The sequence below is a fragment of the Chionomys nivalis genome, chromosome 7, assembly GCF_950005125.1.
Source record: "Chionomys nivalis chromosome 7, mChiNiv1.1, whole genome shotgun sequence".
Lineage (NCBI taxonomy): Eukaryota > Metazoa > Chordata > Mammalia > Rodentia > Cricetidae > Chionomys > Chionomys nivalis.
In genome coordinates this window covers 68,837,693-68,854,189 of record NC_080092.1, presented here as the reverse complement: position 1 = coordinate 68,854,189, position 16,497 = coordinate 68,837,693, and the positions used below count along the sequence as shown (strand labels likewise).

General features: G+C 53.8%; 1 protein-coding gene across 3 annotated transcripts in view; it reads right to left on the bottom strand.

The window, feature by feature from the left end:
• Positions 1-521: 521 nt before the first annotated feature.
• Positions 522-16,497, bottom strand: part of Cuedc1 (CUE domain containing 1) — a 90,758-nt gene continuing 74,782 nt past the window's right edge. For all 3 annotated transcript variants that reach the window (XM_057776229.1, XM_057776228.1, XM_057776230.1), the window contains exons 3-11: positions 14,714-14,841; positions 10,507-10,633; positions 9,644-9,836; positions 8,570-8,653; positions 6,682-6,753; positions 5,761-5,854; positions 5,014-5,072; positions 3,870-3,940; positions 522-2,053 (exon numbers count right to left, since the gene is read on the bottom strand). In XM_057776229.1, coding sequence (XP_057632212.1) covers positions 3,873-3,940; positions 5,014-5,072; positions 5,761-5,854; positions 6,682-6,753; positions 8,570-8,653; positions 9,644-9,836; positions 10,507-10,633; positions 14,714-14,841 — 825 coding nt within the window. In that variant the 3' untranslated portion in view covers positions 522-2,053; positions 3,870-3,872. The remainder of the gene's footprint in view (positions 2,054-3,869; positions 3,941-5,013; positions 5,073-5,760; positions 5,855-6,681; positions 6,754-8,569; positions 8,654-9,643; positions 9,837-10,506; positions 10,634-14,713; positions 14,842-16,497) is intronic.

The window sequence follows — 16,497 nt, the reverse complement described above, 5'->3', positions numbered from 1 at the left end:
GTGTAGAGGTGAAAGGGAGTTCCGCTGAGTTGGGGGCACAGCAAGTTGAGATACTTCTAGAGGAAGACGGTTGTGGTCCTTCTCGGGTGGGAGATGCAAGCCTCTAGGGTGTACATTTTGGAACCTCCAGTCGGACGTCGTCGTTAATCCAGAAGTTTTTAATGGCGCTTTTGCAACAGGCCGGGTTTCTCAACCCTGTTTTGTTCCCTATCAGCAAGCGGTTTTTTTGTGTGGCAAAGAGGAAGAAAGGAGCAGCGCTAGGCAAAGCCGGCAGGTCGCACAGGCAGCAGATGTCACCTCCTGAGGCGGTGTGCAGGAAGCCTGAGTCCTATGGACCCTAGAAACAAACCTGAGGGTTAACCGGGAGGGGGATGGGGGAGTGGAGGGTGGTAGCGTGTGTGGGGGCCGTGAAGGCAGGTGGCCCAAAGATTTGGCACTTCTCCAGAGGCCAAAACCTATCCCCTGAGGAGGGAAAAGGAGGGAGGGTCCAGCCCACACCGCCGGCCACATCAGAGCACCAAGAGAACACCAAGTCTTTATTACCGGAATTCCTATGAAACGGCTCCAAGGAAAAAAAATCACACACAAGAGGGAAAAAATAACAAAGTGACACACACACAGACCTACAGCTTTCTCTTCGTGCTCGCGCCTGGCGCTGGAGCAGGGAAGGCCCAGACGCGTCTGGAGCACAGTCTAGCCGCCCGGGGCTCATGGTGGGCGGGGAGGCGTCCTTCTCTTCAGGGGTCACAGGACTGGCTCTGTGCCAGCGCGGTCTCCCACCCCCACCCTGGCCTGCTTACGTTTCCAAACTTGGTCACTCTGTGTGCACCGCTCTCCCGAGCCCGGGGAAGCTCGAGCGGTAGCAGGAGAGGCGATTGGAGGTTCCATTTCCTACCAGTCCCTAGCAGCCCCCCCGCCACCCAAGCATCAGATCCCATTCTCAACCAGGTCCCCGCGCCTCCCCGGACTTCCCAACTTTCTCTAAAGGTCAGCGAGTTCCCAGATCATAGAACGAGTGGTACACTTAGCAGTGGTTGGTGCCGGCTGAGAGTTCCTAGAATCACCAGTGTTCTTCGGGTCAGCTCTGGTTCTCCACCCGAGGCACCCAGCTAGTTCCTGTCCTAGGTGCTTCCCCACCCCCACCCCTGCCCCAGGCTGGTAGCCTCTGCAACGTGCGCTTCAGCCTACACACACCTTCTCAGTTGGGGTCACCCTCCCTCCAGCACCTCCCTGCCTTACAAAACAGCAGGATCAGTCCAGCCCCTGAGGAGCCCCACTGTGATGTAAATCAAGAACCAGCTTTGGTCTTCAGCCAAACGAAAGACCAAGCTTAGAGAGAGTCCTCCAGCTCCGGGGTCACCCTCCCCATCCCTGCCGGGTCAAGAGGAGGCTGCTGGAGGTGACAGCCAGCCCTTAATAAGAAGCAGCCCTGTAAGCTAGACCCCGGCATGGCCACAGCGTCCAGAGTTCTGTGTAGGTCCGGGCCAAGAGTCATCAGTTCCATCCAAGGCTGAGATGTCGGAGACCTTTAGAAAGAAAGACGGGGGTGGGATATGGGGACAGATCAGACCCGTTGTGGCACGCCAGGAGTGATGGGAAAGAGAAGCAGGAAAGCCCTCTTTTCAGGCCCAAAGGGCCTCCGGATCGGTCATTTTGCCAGTTCCTTAACCGCAACCTTGACGCTTCCTGGGACCTTTCTTTCTTTCCCTTTTTTTCTTTTTCTTCTTCTTCTTCTTTTTTTTTTTTTTAATGTGGTTAAATTCAGGGTGGTTCCTGAATTTCTGCTCATCCTCGACAGAGGAGCCAGACTACAAACCAGGTTGTGGCTAGCTGCTGTCTCTAAGGCTCCAGGTCCCTCCTCCAATCACAATTAACTCTGAAAGTTCTAAGTCCCATGGAAAGTGGCAGTGTCTGGGCTGGACTGTGGCCGAAGAAGCCTGGGCGCTGGTATGCAAGCACCATCTGTCTCGGCTGCAGCTGGAGGGCACAGCTGTTTCCCCCTGGTGACCTCCACCCAGTCAGAGCATCTCTGGCAAGGCGACACTGCTGGCACCTGGGGAGTAGGGAAAACGGGTGATGGATTTTTCATTAAAGGAGCTCTCTGGTCTTTCCCTGCCACTGGTTCCTGGAGAATATGAGGCACCTCCTCCTTTCTCTAGTGATTCTAGATCATCCTGGAACTCTGCTTAGGACCACACCCGCTGCTCAACGGCAGATCTCGTTAGTGGGTGGGGGGTGAGTGGGGGGCTCAGAAGACCCATGAGAAAAGCACGGGAGAAGTGGGACCATAGTGATGTGCAGTGACGGGCTTAGCCGGTAGGGCGAGGAAGACATGCATGCTAACTCTGTCAGGACTGTGATGGAAAAAGCTAGAAGGCGGGAGAAGGCAGGGAGGCGAGAATGGCTTGCAGTGAACTGACGAGATGCACTGCAATGACCATGGGATGCAGCAGGGAACCCAGCAGAGCTGGCTGAGCAGTTACTGTGAAGAGGACAGTTGTGCCTTTAGAACAGGAAGGGGGAAGACTGAAAAGGGTTAGGGGCAGAGCAATGAATAGGCAGAGGTAGAGTGACAGCCTCCTAGGAGGGAGGAAAAAGAACCAGGACTCTTGGAATCATAGGCAAGCCAGGAAGAGTTTCAGCCCAAACCTGGGCATTGCATGTGGAAGGGAGCACCGGAATGCACCATAGGCCCTGGACCTGGCCGGCGACCTCCTCGGTTAGGGCCCTTTCCGGAGGCGGCCACTCTGCCTTTGATGCAGGATCTCGGGTTTTACAGTGGGGAGCTGGGAGGGAAAATGCTGGAGATGCGAAAATGATGAGCAAGTTCTGAGATGGGATGGCTTTGAGAAGTGCACCTTTCTCCTGGGGACCAGTGGGATGCAGGAAGGGGTGGGAGTGGGGGTTTTCCTTAGCTCCTCTTACTTGGTTATCCCAGAAAAGTAGGAAGCTGGGGTGCAGGTGTGTGGGTGAGGAAAGCCCAGGGAAACATGGAGAGAGCTGAAGGGAGGATGCCGAGAAGGAAGAGTGTGGTGCCTGCATCTGCTGCCCCTGCCCTCTGTGGCCTGGCTTGGCTCACTGCCGGAACTATCATAAGAGGGTTTCTGTTCCTCCATGGTTGGACCTGACAGACGACAGCTCAGGAAAGCCTAGTAGATGCTGAGCACTGAGCCCAGGACAGCAGCTGGGCAAACAAAGTAGGTGGGTGGGCGGGCAGCTCTTCATTGGGGGGTGGGGCACCTGAAGAGGGACAGGCATGCCTCGTTTCTGCAGGAGATGCTGGCATTTTCTGTGTATGCCTCTCCCCCCCCCCGCCCCAGGAGAGTACATGGGGAGACAGGAGGAAAGGCAGGCCAGCCCTGAGGCTCCAGATAGAAGCAGCCACTCCAGGGGCTATTTCCAGATCCCTGACCATCCAACCTGAGCAGGGCGCTGAACACAGGTCCGCATATGCATGACCACATGCTTCTTACACCACCCTCTTAATATTCACTGTGGGTCCCAGAACGTCCTCTCAACAGGGCTGCAAACTATTCAAGGTCAAAGCTGATTTGGTTTTCCTGTTCAGGGCATCTGTGATGATGATGATGATTCCGGCAGGTGTGATTATTGTTTGTCAAATGAATAAATAAGCACGTTTTTAAAAGCACAAAAGCCAGGTGTGATACAGCAAGTCCTTACTCCTGGCATTGGGAAGTGGAGAAAGAAGGATCTGAAGTTCAAAGTCAGCTTCATCTACATAGACAATGCATTCAAGGGTGGCAGGGTTACAAAAAATATGTATGGATCCTTGGGAGGACACATGGTGGGTTTGCCAAGCTGCCCCTTCGCCCAAGCTGCCCCTGAGAGCTGTGACCCCCAAACCTTACCTCTTACTGTCCTTCTCTTAGGGCCTCTTCCACCTTAGGTACCTCCTGCCGCCTTCCCCGGAAGTCTTCATCTGAAAGGCAAAGGGAAGCTGCCTCATCTTCCACCCTGCAGAACCTCACCTGAGCCTGTCCCCAGACTGTTCCTTACTGTGGATCCTCACACCCAGGTAGCAGTATGTGGGTGCGGTGAGAGAGGCAAAAGGAGCTGTCTTGGCTCTACCACTGAACTCAGCCTGAGGCCTTGGACAGGTCTTACCCCACTTGGGTTTCGGTTTTCTCATCTATCAAGGATAGGAACAATGGACTCAGTTTTCCCATCTACCAAATGGGATAGGGACGATGGACCATTCAGATGACCTCTAAGACCTTCTAGTTCTTGTATCTGGTGTCTCCTGACCCTCCTTTTTTTCCCTTCTAGACAGGATTTCTCTATGTAGCTGTGGTTATCCTGGAACACACTCCATAGACCAGGCTGGCCTCGAACTCAGAGACTCACCTGCCTCTGCCTCCCGAATGCTGGGATTAAAGGTGTGCGCTATCTCCTGACTCTTTAAGAGCGTGGTGATAGGAGTTCATCCACGGGTGGCCTAGCGAGATCTTTTGACCCCTGTGGCCTTTGGGAGGAATTGAGTAAAAAGTTCAAGGCCCTCAGTCTGAAGCTTTTTTCTTTCCTTTCTTTTTCTTTTCTTTTCTTTTTCTTTACATTGGTTCTTTGAGATAGGGCTTCTCTATGTAGCCCTAGCAGTCCTGGAACACACTCCATAGACCAGGCAGGCACTGAACTGTCGGAGATCTGCCTGCCTCTGCCTCTTGAGTGTAGAGACTAAAGGTGTGAGCCATTACCACCTGGCTAGACTGGAGTTTTCTAACTTGTGGTTGTCCATGTATGAGGCTTGCCTCTCTGTGCCCCATTCCCTAAAAAACATTCCCTAGGAACAGCGCCTGGCTCGCTGGGCATCCCTTCAGAGACTACGGGAAGGGAGGGGCATTGTGTGCACCACATGGCAAGGGTTCACATTTCTGTGGGTTACTTGCCTAGACTGAGTGTCCCCTTGCTTGCTGAACATCAAACACTAAGGACCTCCTCTCAAAGGGTCACCCATCACAAGTAAGTCAGAGCTGAAGGCTCCCCACCCTTCCTCACCATAAGCATGGCCTTCCACGTCATCCAGGAGGTTGGCTGTCGATGCAGCAGCTCCCAGCCTGCCAGCCCGTTCAGGAAAACTCCCCCAGAGAGGAACGGGAACTGTCACAGCTTGTCCAGTCTGCCTGTGCTGTCCTCCAGCCCACTAGCCTCAAGAGGCTTCTACCATCCCTCCTGTCCCCAAACTGCCTAACACTGCCCCTTTTAGGTCCCACTCCTGGGGTCCGCCGAGCACCCAGCCAGACCCTAACCTCCTTAGTCTTCCCCCATCTCTAGGGACAGAGAGTGACATTCTCCCGGCTCCCCTTTGGTTACTCAGGTTTCACTGTCATGGGCCCCATTGTTGGCTAAGCACGGATGGGAGCTTGGATGAAGACAGGGAAACACCTTTTCACTTGAAGAACCCAAAGTGAGAAAGCAGGCTTCTAGAGACAAGGCTGCGGGGCACCTGGGAACCAGTTCAACTAGCAAAATGAGGGAAAGGTTTGCTGCTTTCAAGGGGAGGAGTACTGTGTTCCCCCAAAATGCAGATGGCTCAAGGTCAAAATCAAAGAAGTCATAGGAAGCATCGGAAGGACAGTGTCCAGGGAGCTGATGACGGGGTGTCCTGGTTTACAAAACGAGGAAGGGAAACTACAGAGCCAGATCCCACTCCCCAGGGAGGTCCAGTTTCAGGGGGTCCAGCCGGGACCTCCATCACCATTCCTAGCGCTCACCACCCCATCCCCGTGCCAAGCAGAAGGATACGACTGAAGCTTCGGCAAGTGTCTCCTCTTTGACTTCCTCATTTTGGTCTTCTCAGAGAAAGCTCGCGCGAGTTCAAACAGCTTCCTACGCGTGGCTGGGGCAGAGAGACTTGTGAGCCCTTCATGCTCCAGACAGCCAGAGCATCAGATGGCTTCCCGCCAGGTTTGGGGGCAGCCAGGGCAGCACCAGGCCCCTTGGGTGGGGACTGGGAAGAGGATAGTGACAGGAACTGCAGACACCGTGCCACCTAAGGAGCAAGTGTGCCATCCCAGGTCGGCCTCCAGGGGCAGCACAGGCCACCACTAGCCAAGTACACAGCCTGCTTCCAGTCCAAGATCCGGGTATTCCTTCCGGAGAGGCGAGAGCCACAGATCTTGGCTTTCTTTCCCGCCGGCTGCCAAGGCCTTCCCGCCCCTCCCCAGCCACCTCCACAGTTGGTCCTAGGATTTCCATGACTCATCGGAAATTTTTCCCTGAAATAAAACCTTGAAAGTATCCCAGCCTCATTCCCACTGGTTATGGGTCTGTGAGATCGGAAAGGGGATTATGACGAGAAGCAGACGGTGGGAAGAGGTCCCCTGTACCCCCAAATGTCTCCCATTCCCACAGAAAGCAGACGCAGTCAGGCTCCTATCTCAGCCAAGCCCTCACACCACAGAGAATGTGAACACTGACACACATTATTTTTCTGCAGACAGCTGGCTCAAGAGGATTTAAACTTAATTTGTCCCCAGACTCAGCTGCAGAATAAAGTAAGGCAGGAAGGCTGAGGGAGTTGGCCTGTGATTAAAATGTCACCCAAGTTCACCAAAAGTCAATAGCATTAAAAATCCTCAGGGGTGGGGGCTCCTTGCCTCTCATGAGGCCACAGGGCCTGCCTCAAGAGAGTGGGGATAGGGAGGGGACGAGAGCAGGACTCACATTTTCCCATGTGTTTCAACTTGTCCCTGAATAAGGCATCTTCTGACACAGTGGGGTTGGTGTCACTGGTTCCTGGAAGGAGGAGACACCTGCTGAGGGACCGGGCCCATTGGGTCTCTGAGGTCCCACTAAGAGAGAGAGAGAATGAGCAGCTGCCATGGCCCCAGGAAAGCAGATGAGATGGTGCCCCTCCATGGTTGTTTAGGTCCTTTCACTACGGGGCAGGCTTCTTCCCCAGCCCCTGGAGTTTAAAGCGAGCTGCAAGTGTACTTCCTTCTTGCAAGATGCATTTTCCTCTTCTGAGCCCATGGGGGCAGTCTTAACTGCTGCGAGTGTGGGAAGGCGGCTGGCAGAAGGTTTCAACTTTTGTGAACAATCCCATACTCTCAAAGTCATGGTGGTAGTTTGAAAGGAGCTGGGTGGGGAAGATACACATCACAGAAATCTCTAGGGATTGCATACCAGGCTTCTGCACCCAGAGCAGGGCAGAACACAGAGTTAACCACTTGCCAGCCCATCTGTGCTGTGCTGGCCCTCTGTGCATCCTAACTCCGGTGGAAGGGAAGCAGAAAGGACACAGAGCCAAGAATTCCGGGGAGATCTTGCCCTCCTTCTAAGTTCAGCTCCTCCGTTATTCCCTCCCAGATGTTGAACAGGAACAGAGCAGGGCTCAGCCAAGAGTCAGAGCCCAGTGAAGCTCCTGGAGGGAGCTTCTAACTCTCTCCTCACTGTGTGAGTCTCTCTGCCGTTCATCTGCTGCCCACCACCCTGTAACTTGGCTCATCCTGAGTCACCTTGGCTGCTAGGTCCCCTTTGAGTCACCCTGATGTAGCTCAGCAGCCCCAGTGTCCCTCATTAATTTGGGATCAAGGACGAGAAGCTCTGTAAAACTCCCAGACGAACATCTGGTGGGGCCTAAGCTCCTGGCCTCTTGCTTATGAACCAGTTCTATGGGATTGTCTCTCTCTGAGCTGGGATTAGCAGGGGGCCTTACCCTTCTGCTCCTGCCTTCCCGGCTCAGCTCTAGGATGGAGGTTCTGCTCCCAGAAAAACGGCTGAGCCTTTTTGTATATGTATATGGGGAGAGGGCAGTAACCGGTCAGGGATCCAGAGTCCAGGGGCCAAGTACGAAAGCAGGGCCTCTGGTCCCACTCCCAACCTCAGCTCAGCTATAGTCTGTGCATCAAGCCATACTGACACTCGCCCTGGAGGAAGCCATGGGGTAGTCTGACATGAGTTCAGGGTGGGGGTGGGGAGGCAGTCATATTAGGGACTGCAAACTGGGATTCTCTGGCCTTCCTGAGGCAGTTCTTGCTGAACCACCTAGAATTCAATGCTCAGAATTTATTTTCCTCACCTTTGGCACGGCAGGGCTCTGAGCAGGCAGTCCTCAGTCTCTTAAGTGAATGAATGAGCCCTTCCCAGACTAATGCCACATTGCTGGATTTGGATTTCTGGGATTCATACTTCAATCGATCTCCACACACTAGATACGGTCAACACAGGTGTCATGCCTTTGCCGCTCTGCTATTAGGCGGTAAGCCTCATTGGGCCAAACCTCATCAGACTTTGAGACCTTCCTATTCTCAGTTGCTATTAAGGGACATTACATGATTCCGTGTGTCCTCTGGTAGCTCAAGATCCGGAAATAGTTGGAAGGTCGGCCAGCCTGTGGTGACCTACAGCTCCCAGGACAGAAGGACCTAGGGACACTCACTGAAGGGATATCTCACCTCACAGGAGGCCTCCCATCTGGTCTGTTGAGGGGCCTCAGATCCCACCCTTGGTCTGTTTCTTCATCCTACCCCTAACCTCTCAAAACTGAAGGTAAAGTTGGGGTGTGGGCCCACTGAGCCCACCAGGTTCTCTCTCAGGAAAGCAAGCTTACCTGGGACAGAGGAGGGAAGGGCGAAGTCTTTTCCAACAGCCACATTGCTGGATTTGGATTTCTGGGATTCATACTTCAATCGATCTGCAAAAGGATATGGTTTCTATCAGAGAAGTGAGCTCCAGGGCACCCAAGGGGCACACTGGAGGCTGCTGAAGGCTGAGCCCCTGAAGCACACATAAATCACACACCACACACACACACACACACACAGAGTATGTAAGCACAGTGTCTATCAGCTCTTGAAGAATTTGTGATAATAGAAACAACCGCCTAACAAGCATCTGCGATGTTGGGATGTCAGAACTAGCAGCTTCCCGAGAGTCCAAACCTATTTTATTCTATTGCTTTAGGGTTTCAAGATGGAGCCCAGGCTCTCTTGGAACTCCGGGTTCTCCTGCCTCAGCCTCCTTAACGCTGGGGTTGCAGGTCTGCAGCTGTGTGCCCAACCGAGTCTCGTTCGTGCCACCTGTGTGTCTGCTCTCTCCAGCCCAACACCCTGGCGGGACAATTTGCTCCGTCCTCCCCAAACATTTCAGACTCCCTCCTTCCCTCCTCCCCTTCCTTCTGTGACCTTTACAGGACTGCTTCTGCAGCCTTGTCTCCAATCCCTACCTCAGAATAAAAGGCATCCAGGTTGGGGACCAGGGTAACCCACCCATAGATCATGCAAATACTCCCAAACACTCCGCTCTCACCTCTTCCATTCAGGAAGCCTCCCATTCTGGCACCCACGGAGCCAGTCACCCTGTTCGCAGGGCTCAAGACATGGTACCTCCGCCTGCGGCTAGAGGTTGGTGGGAATGTAAGGCAGCATTCCTTCCTGGCATCCAAGCCAAGGCTAATGCAGGGCAGAGGAGAAGGCCCCGATGGGCACACCCCTCTTCCTCTGAGTTCCCAGGTGTTCCCAAACCCCCATAGCTGAACCCTGGGGCTCCTGCATGGCCCAGAAAGGGCTACGCTTATGCAGGTCAGAAAGCACCTGGCATGGTAGCCTCCAGCACAACCCCCTCCTGAGGCCTGAGGCCACTGCCCACATCACTCTCTTCTTTGGTGGCGAGGCTTGGTGCCCACCTCTTTCCAGTGCGAGGAGAAAGTCACGGTTGCGCTGCAGTTCCTTCATGAACTCCTCATTCTGCAGGAAGAGGGCAATCCTTTCGTCCTCCAGGTACTGCTTCCAGCGGCTGTCCTGGTCGCAGACACCGGGTCCTGGCACTGGAGGTAGGCCTCCCTCTCCACCCATAGGCTTGGAACCCCCAGGGTGACCCTGAGGAAGAGCGAGCATACAGATCACCTACTTAAATCCATGCACACCTGTAGACACGTGTGCTTTCCCAGAATCCTCCAGCCCCACTCTGTAGTCCCCTCCTCCCAATAGGATCCAGTTATTGGTGCAAGCTCACTGGAACAACTCAGAACTGTCTCCGCAGGAAAAAAAAAAAAGCAGGGAGGACATCAAAAGGACACCCCCCCCCAATCCAGGGCCACCTCGTTCCCTCTTATGGAACCCAAATCATCTTGAGAAGCGATATGGGAAGAGTTCCGTGGACTCCCAGTCCCACACTGCTCCCTTCATCGGCTGCATGTCCCCTCCAGCAGGGGCTCCTCCCTTCGTCGGCTGCATGTCCCCTCCAGCAGGGGCACCTTCCCAGAGCAGTCCTAGACCCCACCATTGGCTACCCCATTTTTCTCCCTCCAGCCTGAAGCTTCCTCAGGCTGCCACCTTCCCTGGGCCACCTAACCCTGACCCTAAACATCGGGCCAGATGAGAAGCAAGGCCATGGGTTCATTTCTCTTTCCTTAGAAACTCTATTCAACAAAAGCGGCTCAGCCAGGGCTTGGAAACCAGGAAGCAAATCCGGCTGGCATTGAGTGTGTAGCGCAGATGAGACACTCGACAGGCAGGCAGGCATGGAGATCTGAGGGCGACCGGTTACCTGAATGCTATCCATCTGCTGGGGCAGGATTCGGAGAAAGTCATCAGGAAGGTTACCCAGCAGGGGTGGGTTCCAGTTCCTGTAGCGACTCTGGTTTGCAGGTTGTCCAGAGCCTAGGACATCAATCCTGGGGGGTGGAAGGTGAGGAGAGCAGGGAGAGGTCAGGCCTTGAGCCACAGCTCTATGGGCCTGTCACAGGTTCTCAGGTAGTCGGAGGTCTTACTCAGAGCATCCTGCGCTCACGCTGCGTTCAGAACAAAAGTATAGGCATGTATTCTGCTGGGTGAGGGAAATGGCATACCAAGAAGGAAGACGGCCAGGCCAGGAGCAGTGGGGACCTCTTTGTCTCCTCAGTCAGCTCTGCTTTCCTTATCTTTTCAGCCTTGGCCTTGGGATGCTTCCCTGTCACTCAGTGCCTCTGGTGCAAATGTCAGTGTTGTGGATTTAGATACAGACTTTATGAATGTACTGACAGATCGGGGTGGGGGCCACATGCTTCTCTGCCTGTGTCCCTAACAGCTGGCACAATGCTGGACTATTAAGTAGCAGATATTCCCCCCACTCCACCCAACAGCAGACGAGTAGCTTGCCAACAGCCCATCCTGTCTTTGGTTTGTTGGGGAAGGGAGCTCCCAAGATTCCTGGACAGTAGAGCAGATCTGAGTTCCCATTCTGGCTCAACTACAGTCAGCAAAGGGTGGGGAACATTGAGAAGACCCTAGTTCAGGCCCCTGGTGCTTCATTACCAAATCTAGACCCTGCTGACCTCCTTCCAAGGTACTGGGTGCCCCCTCCCCCCATGAGCTTCAGCGTGGACTGCTGGGAGGCCAGGATTACATTCTTGTTTCCAAGGGGTCTATGGGGCCTCTTCTCACGCAAGGTGTGCCTATGTCAGGAGAGGAACAGGGCTTGGCTACTCTGACCCCCCGGGCTCCGTCTCTAAGCCCAGGACTGAAGGAAGCCTGGAGCTGGGCCAGTAGTTCCACAGCTCCTCAGCAGCCTGCTGCGTGGCAACCGCAGGACACGTGTCCTGCTGAATCAGGGAAATGACACACGGAGAAGGCAGGCGGCTGGGGGTGGTGGGGGCCATGCTGGGCTCAGCCTGGCTTTGATTTGGCCTCCAGCTTCAGGAATCCCTCCGCCCCCTCACTGGAGGGGAGCCTTTCCGTCTGCTGCTAACTTGTGGAAATAACTTCCTTTCCTTTTCTATTTTGGGCTGGTGGCCCGGTGGGTATGAGGGGAGGGCGGGGGCAGGAGCAGCCGGATAACCAGCTGCTAAGTGCTAGGGGGAGCTCAGCTCACAGCCTGAAGACATACAGGGATCCCCAGAGAGGCACCCGCAGGGGAACCCAGGACACGCATTCCTAGGCCAGGTTTCCTCAGCAATGCTCTGCCACTTAAGGCCCTGTCCCAAGTTCTGTTTTCCTCCCAGGGCCCATCTGTCATTCTCACAGACACCACTTCCAGCCACAATGGGAGAAGGCTTATCCAGGCTTCCTTAGGGGTGAAGTGGACACCTCAACTCAGTCACACCTGGAAGCTACCCAGGATGGCTGCAGAGGGAGTTCAAAGCCTGACCAAGACCCTCTAGCTATTGTTTCTGGGATGCCCACGGGGTAGGGGCTGACACAGGGAGACCTCCTTTTCTCCTGGGGTTTCCCTGGCTTCTGGACAAGGGTCCTGGAAAAAGAACCCCACTCAGCCTTCCCCAAGCGCTGGGATGAAGTCACCTTCAGCAGCAGGCAGACGGCCCGCCTCGGCAGCCCAGCCACTCTATTGTGGTTGGAAAGGAATGTCAGAAATGAACTTTGAGGCAAAACTTCCGAGGCTGCAATTTCAACACAAAAGCAGCAGGCGGCCTGTGTGGAGGGGTCTCTCCTGAACTTCGGAGACTCAGGCAGATGAAGGGAAGGACTCAGTAGGGGAGGGGGAAGGAGACAGAGGCCAAGAAGATCTTCAGAGACTGAGCCTCTGGAGCCCCAAAACTAGAACTTCAAGCATAGGTTGGGGGTGGGAGGATCCACACTTACCACAGCATGTTGGACCTGGCTGGGAAGGATTTCATAAATAGGCTTTTCCAGAAGAGTTTGTTTGTTTGGTGTGTGTGTGTGTGTGCGTGTGTGTGTGTGTGTGTTTAAGGCCATGTCTTAGATAGCAGATTTTTGGGCTCCCATGTGGTTCCCCTAAATTCTGATCTACAGGGGAGGGGCCCAGAGGACAAGCAACACACCACACACAGAGACAGACAGACAGACAGACAGACAGACACACACACACACATGCATGAATAAATAAATAAACGTAGTTGAAAGGATCTAGGTCCTTTGGACTCAATGTTATGGCTTGGGTCTGCAATGTCCCCACAGGCTTGTAAGTTTGAACACCTGGTCTCCAGCTGGTGGTACAGTTTTGGGAAGTTATGGACTCTCCAGATGGGATCTGGATGGTGGAAGCAGGTCACTCGGGGCAGGCTTGGAAGGTTCCACCTGCCTCTGGCTTTGGGCCAGTCCTCTCTGCTTCCTGATGCACGGTGATGTGAAGACCCACGCCCCTGCCCTCTTGCCAACAGGACTGCTCTACCGCACCTTCCCTGCCATCCTGGGATAAAACCCCTCTCAAACCACGAGCGGAAGTAAATCTTTCCTCTCTCAGGTCCTCTCCTTCAAGTGTTTTGTCACAGCAACACAAAGGAAACACTGGAAACAGCAACAAAACAGAAGCCACAGGAAAGTCACTGACCCCTGAGCTCGGTACTCTGCCACAAGTGTGGCCTCCAGGTCAGTCTCACCCAGGCACCTAACTCCCACCTCCCAGCCTGCATCCCCTGTACCAAGGTGATACGTCCCCGCTGTGTCCTGTCCCTCACCAGATGGATGACCTCTGTCCTGCCCAGCTAACCTTCCTGCCTCTCAGCTCCCTAAGCTATAGCCTGATTCCTCAGCAGGGAGCTGATGGCATAGTATGAAGAGCCTTGAGGTCACACCCCAGCTCTGAGCCTTGGATCAGCATCTTCATCTATGAAATGGGTGATGGCAGTGTTCACCACATAAGTCACTGGGTACAGAGCCATGGCAGCCTCTGGCCTTTAAAGGGTATTTGGCAAATGGCAGCTGTTCTTACTGGTTTCCAAGTTCCCCACTACCACTGTTCCGGGGTTCCTAAGATGCCTAGAATCGAGGGGATCACTACAGCAAGTCCCTATTATATCATCCCCTCCCGCCCAGTTTGTCATTCTAAGAAACAGCAGCTTCCGGGACAAAATGACCACACCTAGGCTCTAGTAGCCACCAAACCCAGGGTCCAGAAAAGCAAACACCTCACATACAGTGGACACTGCTGGCAGCTAGCTTCACTGTAAGCTTCCAAATCACAAGAGTCTCGAAGCTGAGATAAGTCTCTGGGGACCTTGCAGTCCACTCTCCTGTCTCCAGTCAGGAAACCAGCCCAGAAAAAGATGCATCTTCACATCGCTTTAAAACCTCTTAGCATCACCAGCCCAGGGGTGACTGATGGCTACTGGGGGTGCTGGGCTGGGAGGGAATCTGGGGTTCATCTTGCCTCAGCAAGAGACAGCACAATGATTAATTACTAATGTGTCCATGGGCCAGGGAAGGGAAGGGACTGTACAATATTTCATGAGCTCATCTCCCTACCCTGCCTCTCCCTTGATTACACATTCCAAGAAGCTGGAGGCTGAACCATAGTTAATTAACTGTGTCCGCTAGGCATAGGCTGCTACGCCAACTTTTTACATGGGATCCAAACTCGGGTCCCTGTGTTTACTCTGCAGGTACTTGACAAACAGACAGACAGACAGACAGCCATCTCCCTAGTCTTCCACTTGACTTTTAGGAGGGTTTCCTCACCGAACCTGGAACCTACTGATTGGTTAAACCAGCTGGCCACCGAAATCCAGGGATCTGCCTATCCCTGTTGCTCTAGATTTGGTGTTCCAGATGTAGGCTGCTGTGCCCTGCTTTTATGTGTAGAGGGCTAGGAATTCAATCCCAGGCCTCTACGCTTAGAGCTATTTCCCAAGACCCTCATTGCTGAAGTTTTGAAAGTTCTCCTTGGTATCTGGATAAAATGTACCTTGCCACGGTAGAAGTCTGCTGTGGGGGAAGCCACTTTCCCACGGTGTTTAATACAACCCCAACCCCTGTCTCCATCTCTGCGCGCTGTGCTCTGAGGTCAAATGGATTCTCACCGGGGAGGTGGAGTTGGAGGAGCCATCGGGTAAGGTCTGTCGAACACGTGCATGTGGTAAGCCGGTGGTGAGTACACAGGCGGGGGCTCTTCCTCAGAGCTATCCGGCTCCAGAGTTCTTTCCAAGATCTGAACCAGAGACAACAGAGAGATACATAGTAATAATTATTGACGATGATATTAATAACCCATCCTTGAAGCTCAGTGGCATTCAGATGAGACCAGGTATGGGCGAGTTTTGTGCATTGATGCCGGAAGTTGTTTCTTCGCAATCCCAGCCTCAGGTACTAACCCTAATGTGTGGCTCCCATGGCCCCTCAGTTATACTTGGGAAAGAGGACAACACGCAGCCTCAAAGGATGGTTCATGGCAGCGGCACCTACCCAGGCAGTGCTCCAGAGCAGCAAAATGAACACAGGGTGGAAGAAAGAGACAGTGAGGGTGGGGAGCTGGGGAAGGCGGGCCTGTGAGAGAGGTTTATTGTGCTTGGTGCCCAGCGCGTGTTCTGTGACACCTCCCCAGGCTGCACCCTTGAGACCAGTGTCCTCTGGACAGCTGTGCTATTATCTGATGATGACATCATTCATATCTCCTCCTGTGTACTTCCGCCTCTGTCATCTGAACCCTACCAGTCTAGCAAGTGAAATCCCATTTTACGGAGGAGGAAATTCAGGCCCGAGTATGTCTTAGTCTTATTTGTTTTGTGGTTGCCTGAGATTGAACCCGGAGCCTCCACCACTGAGCCACAGTCCAACTCTTTTTACCTTGAATTTCTTCCTTCCTTCCTTCCCTCCTTCCTTCCTTCCTTTTTTCCTTCTTTTCTTTCTTGTTGTTTTTTTTTGGGGGGGGGGTGTTTTTTGCTGTTTTTGTTTTTTGGGTTTTTTTTTGAGACAGGGTTTCTCTGTAGTTTTGGAGTCTGTCCTGGACCTCTGTAGACCAGGCTGCCCTTGTACTTACAGAGATCTCCCTGCCTCTGCCTCCCAAGTGCTGGGATTAAGCCACCACTACCTGGCTTTTACCTTGGATTTTGAAATAGGGGCTCACTAAGTTGCCCTGGCTGGCCTCGAACCTGTTTCCTTACTTCTCCTGGGGAGGTGTGAACAAGAGAGGATGCCAACGACAGGCCAAAGTAGTGATCCCGCCCAAGCCTAGGAGTTACTGACAGGAGTGACACCCCCCCCAACATCTGTATTACCTTCATAGAGTCCCTGATTCAGCAAACCTCTTATGGACTCCAGCGTCTCTAACCAGCTGCAACTGGAGCAGAAAAGCAGACAGCTGGTGCAGGAGGATGTGGCTAAGAGCTCAGGGTGCCGGTTTGCTAATGACCCTCCCTGCCTTCTGTGAGGGGGACAGGCCCAAGCTTGCTGATGCTCTAAGATGGTAACGGCACCACCTCGCCACAGAGAGGACAGCAGCCCTCAACACTTCTGACCCTCCTGCCCCAGCCTGCTAAGGGGCTCAGATTACAGGCCCTGTGAGGCTAAGTCTGGTTAAATAAAATGGCAAAATCACTTGCTGGCTTTAGATAGGAATCTACAACAGGGACGAGGTCTCCACAGTCGCGACCTCCCCTCAGGCAGTCTGCACACCCTGCCTAGTTTTCCCACTGCCCCTCTAGACCCTTCTCTTTACCCAGGAGGCAGGAAGCAGGGCGAGAAAGGTCCAGGGTAGGGCATGGCTGAGTTCCCAATATCTGGTAGATAGGAATCTGCCCCCAGAGGCTCTGTCTCCCGGCCACACACCGTGCCCCACCCTGCCCTCACAGCTCTGTTTCCACTTTCT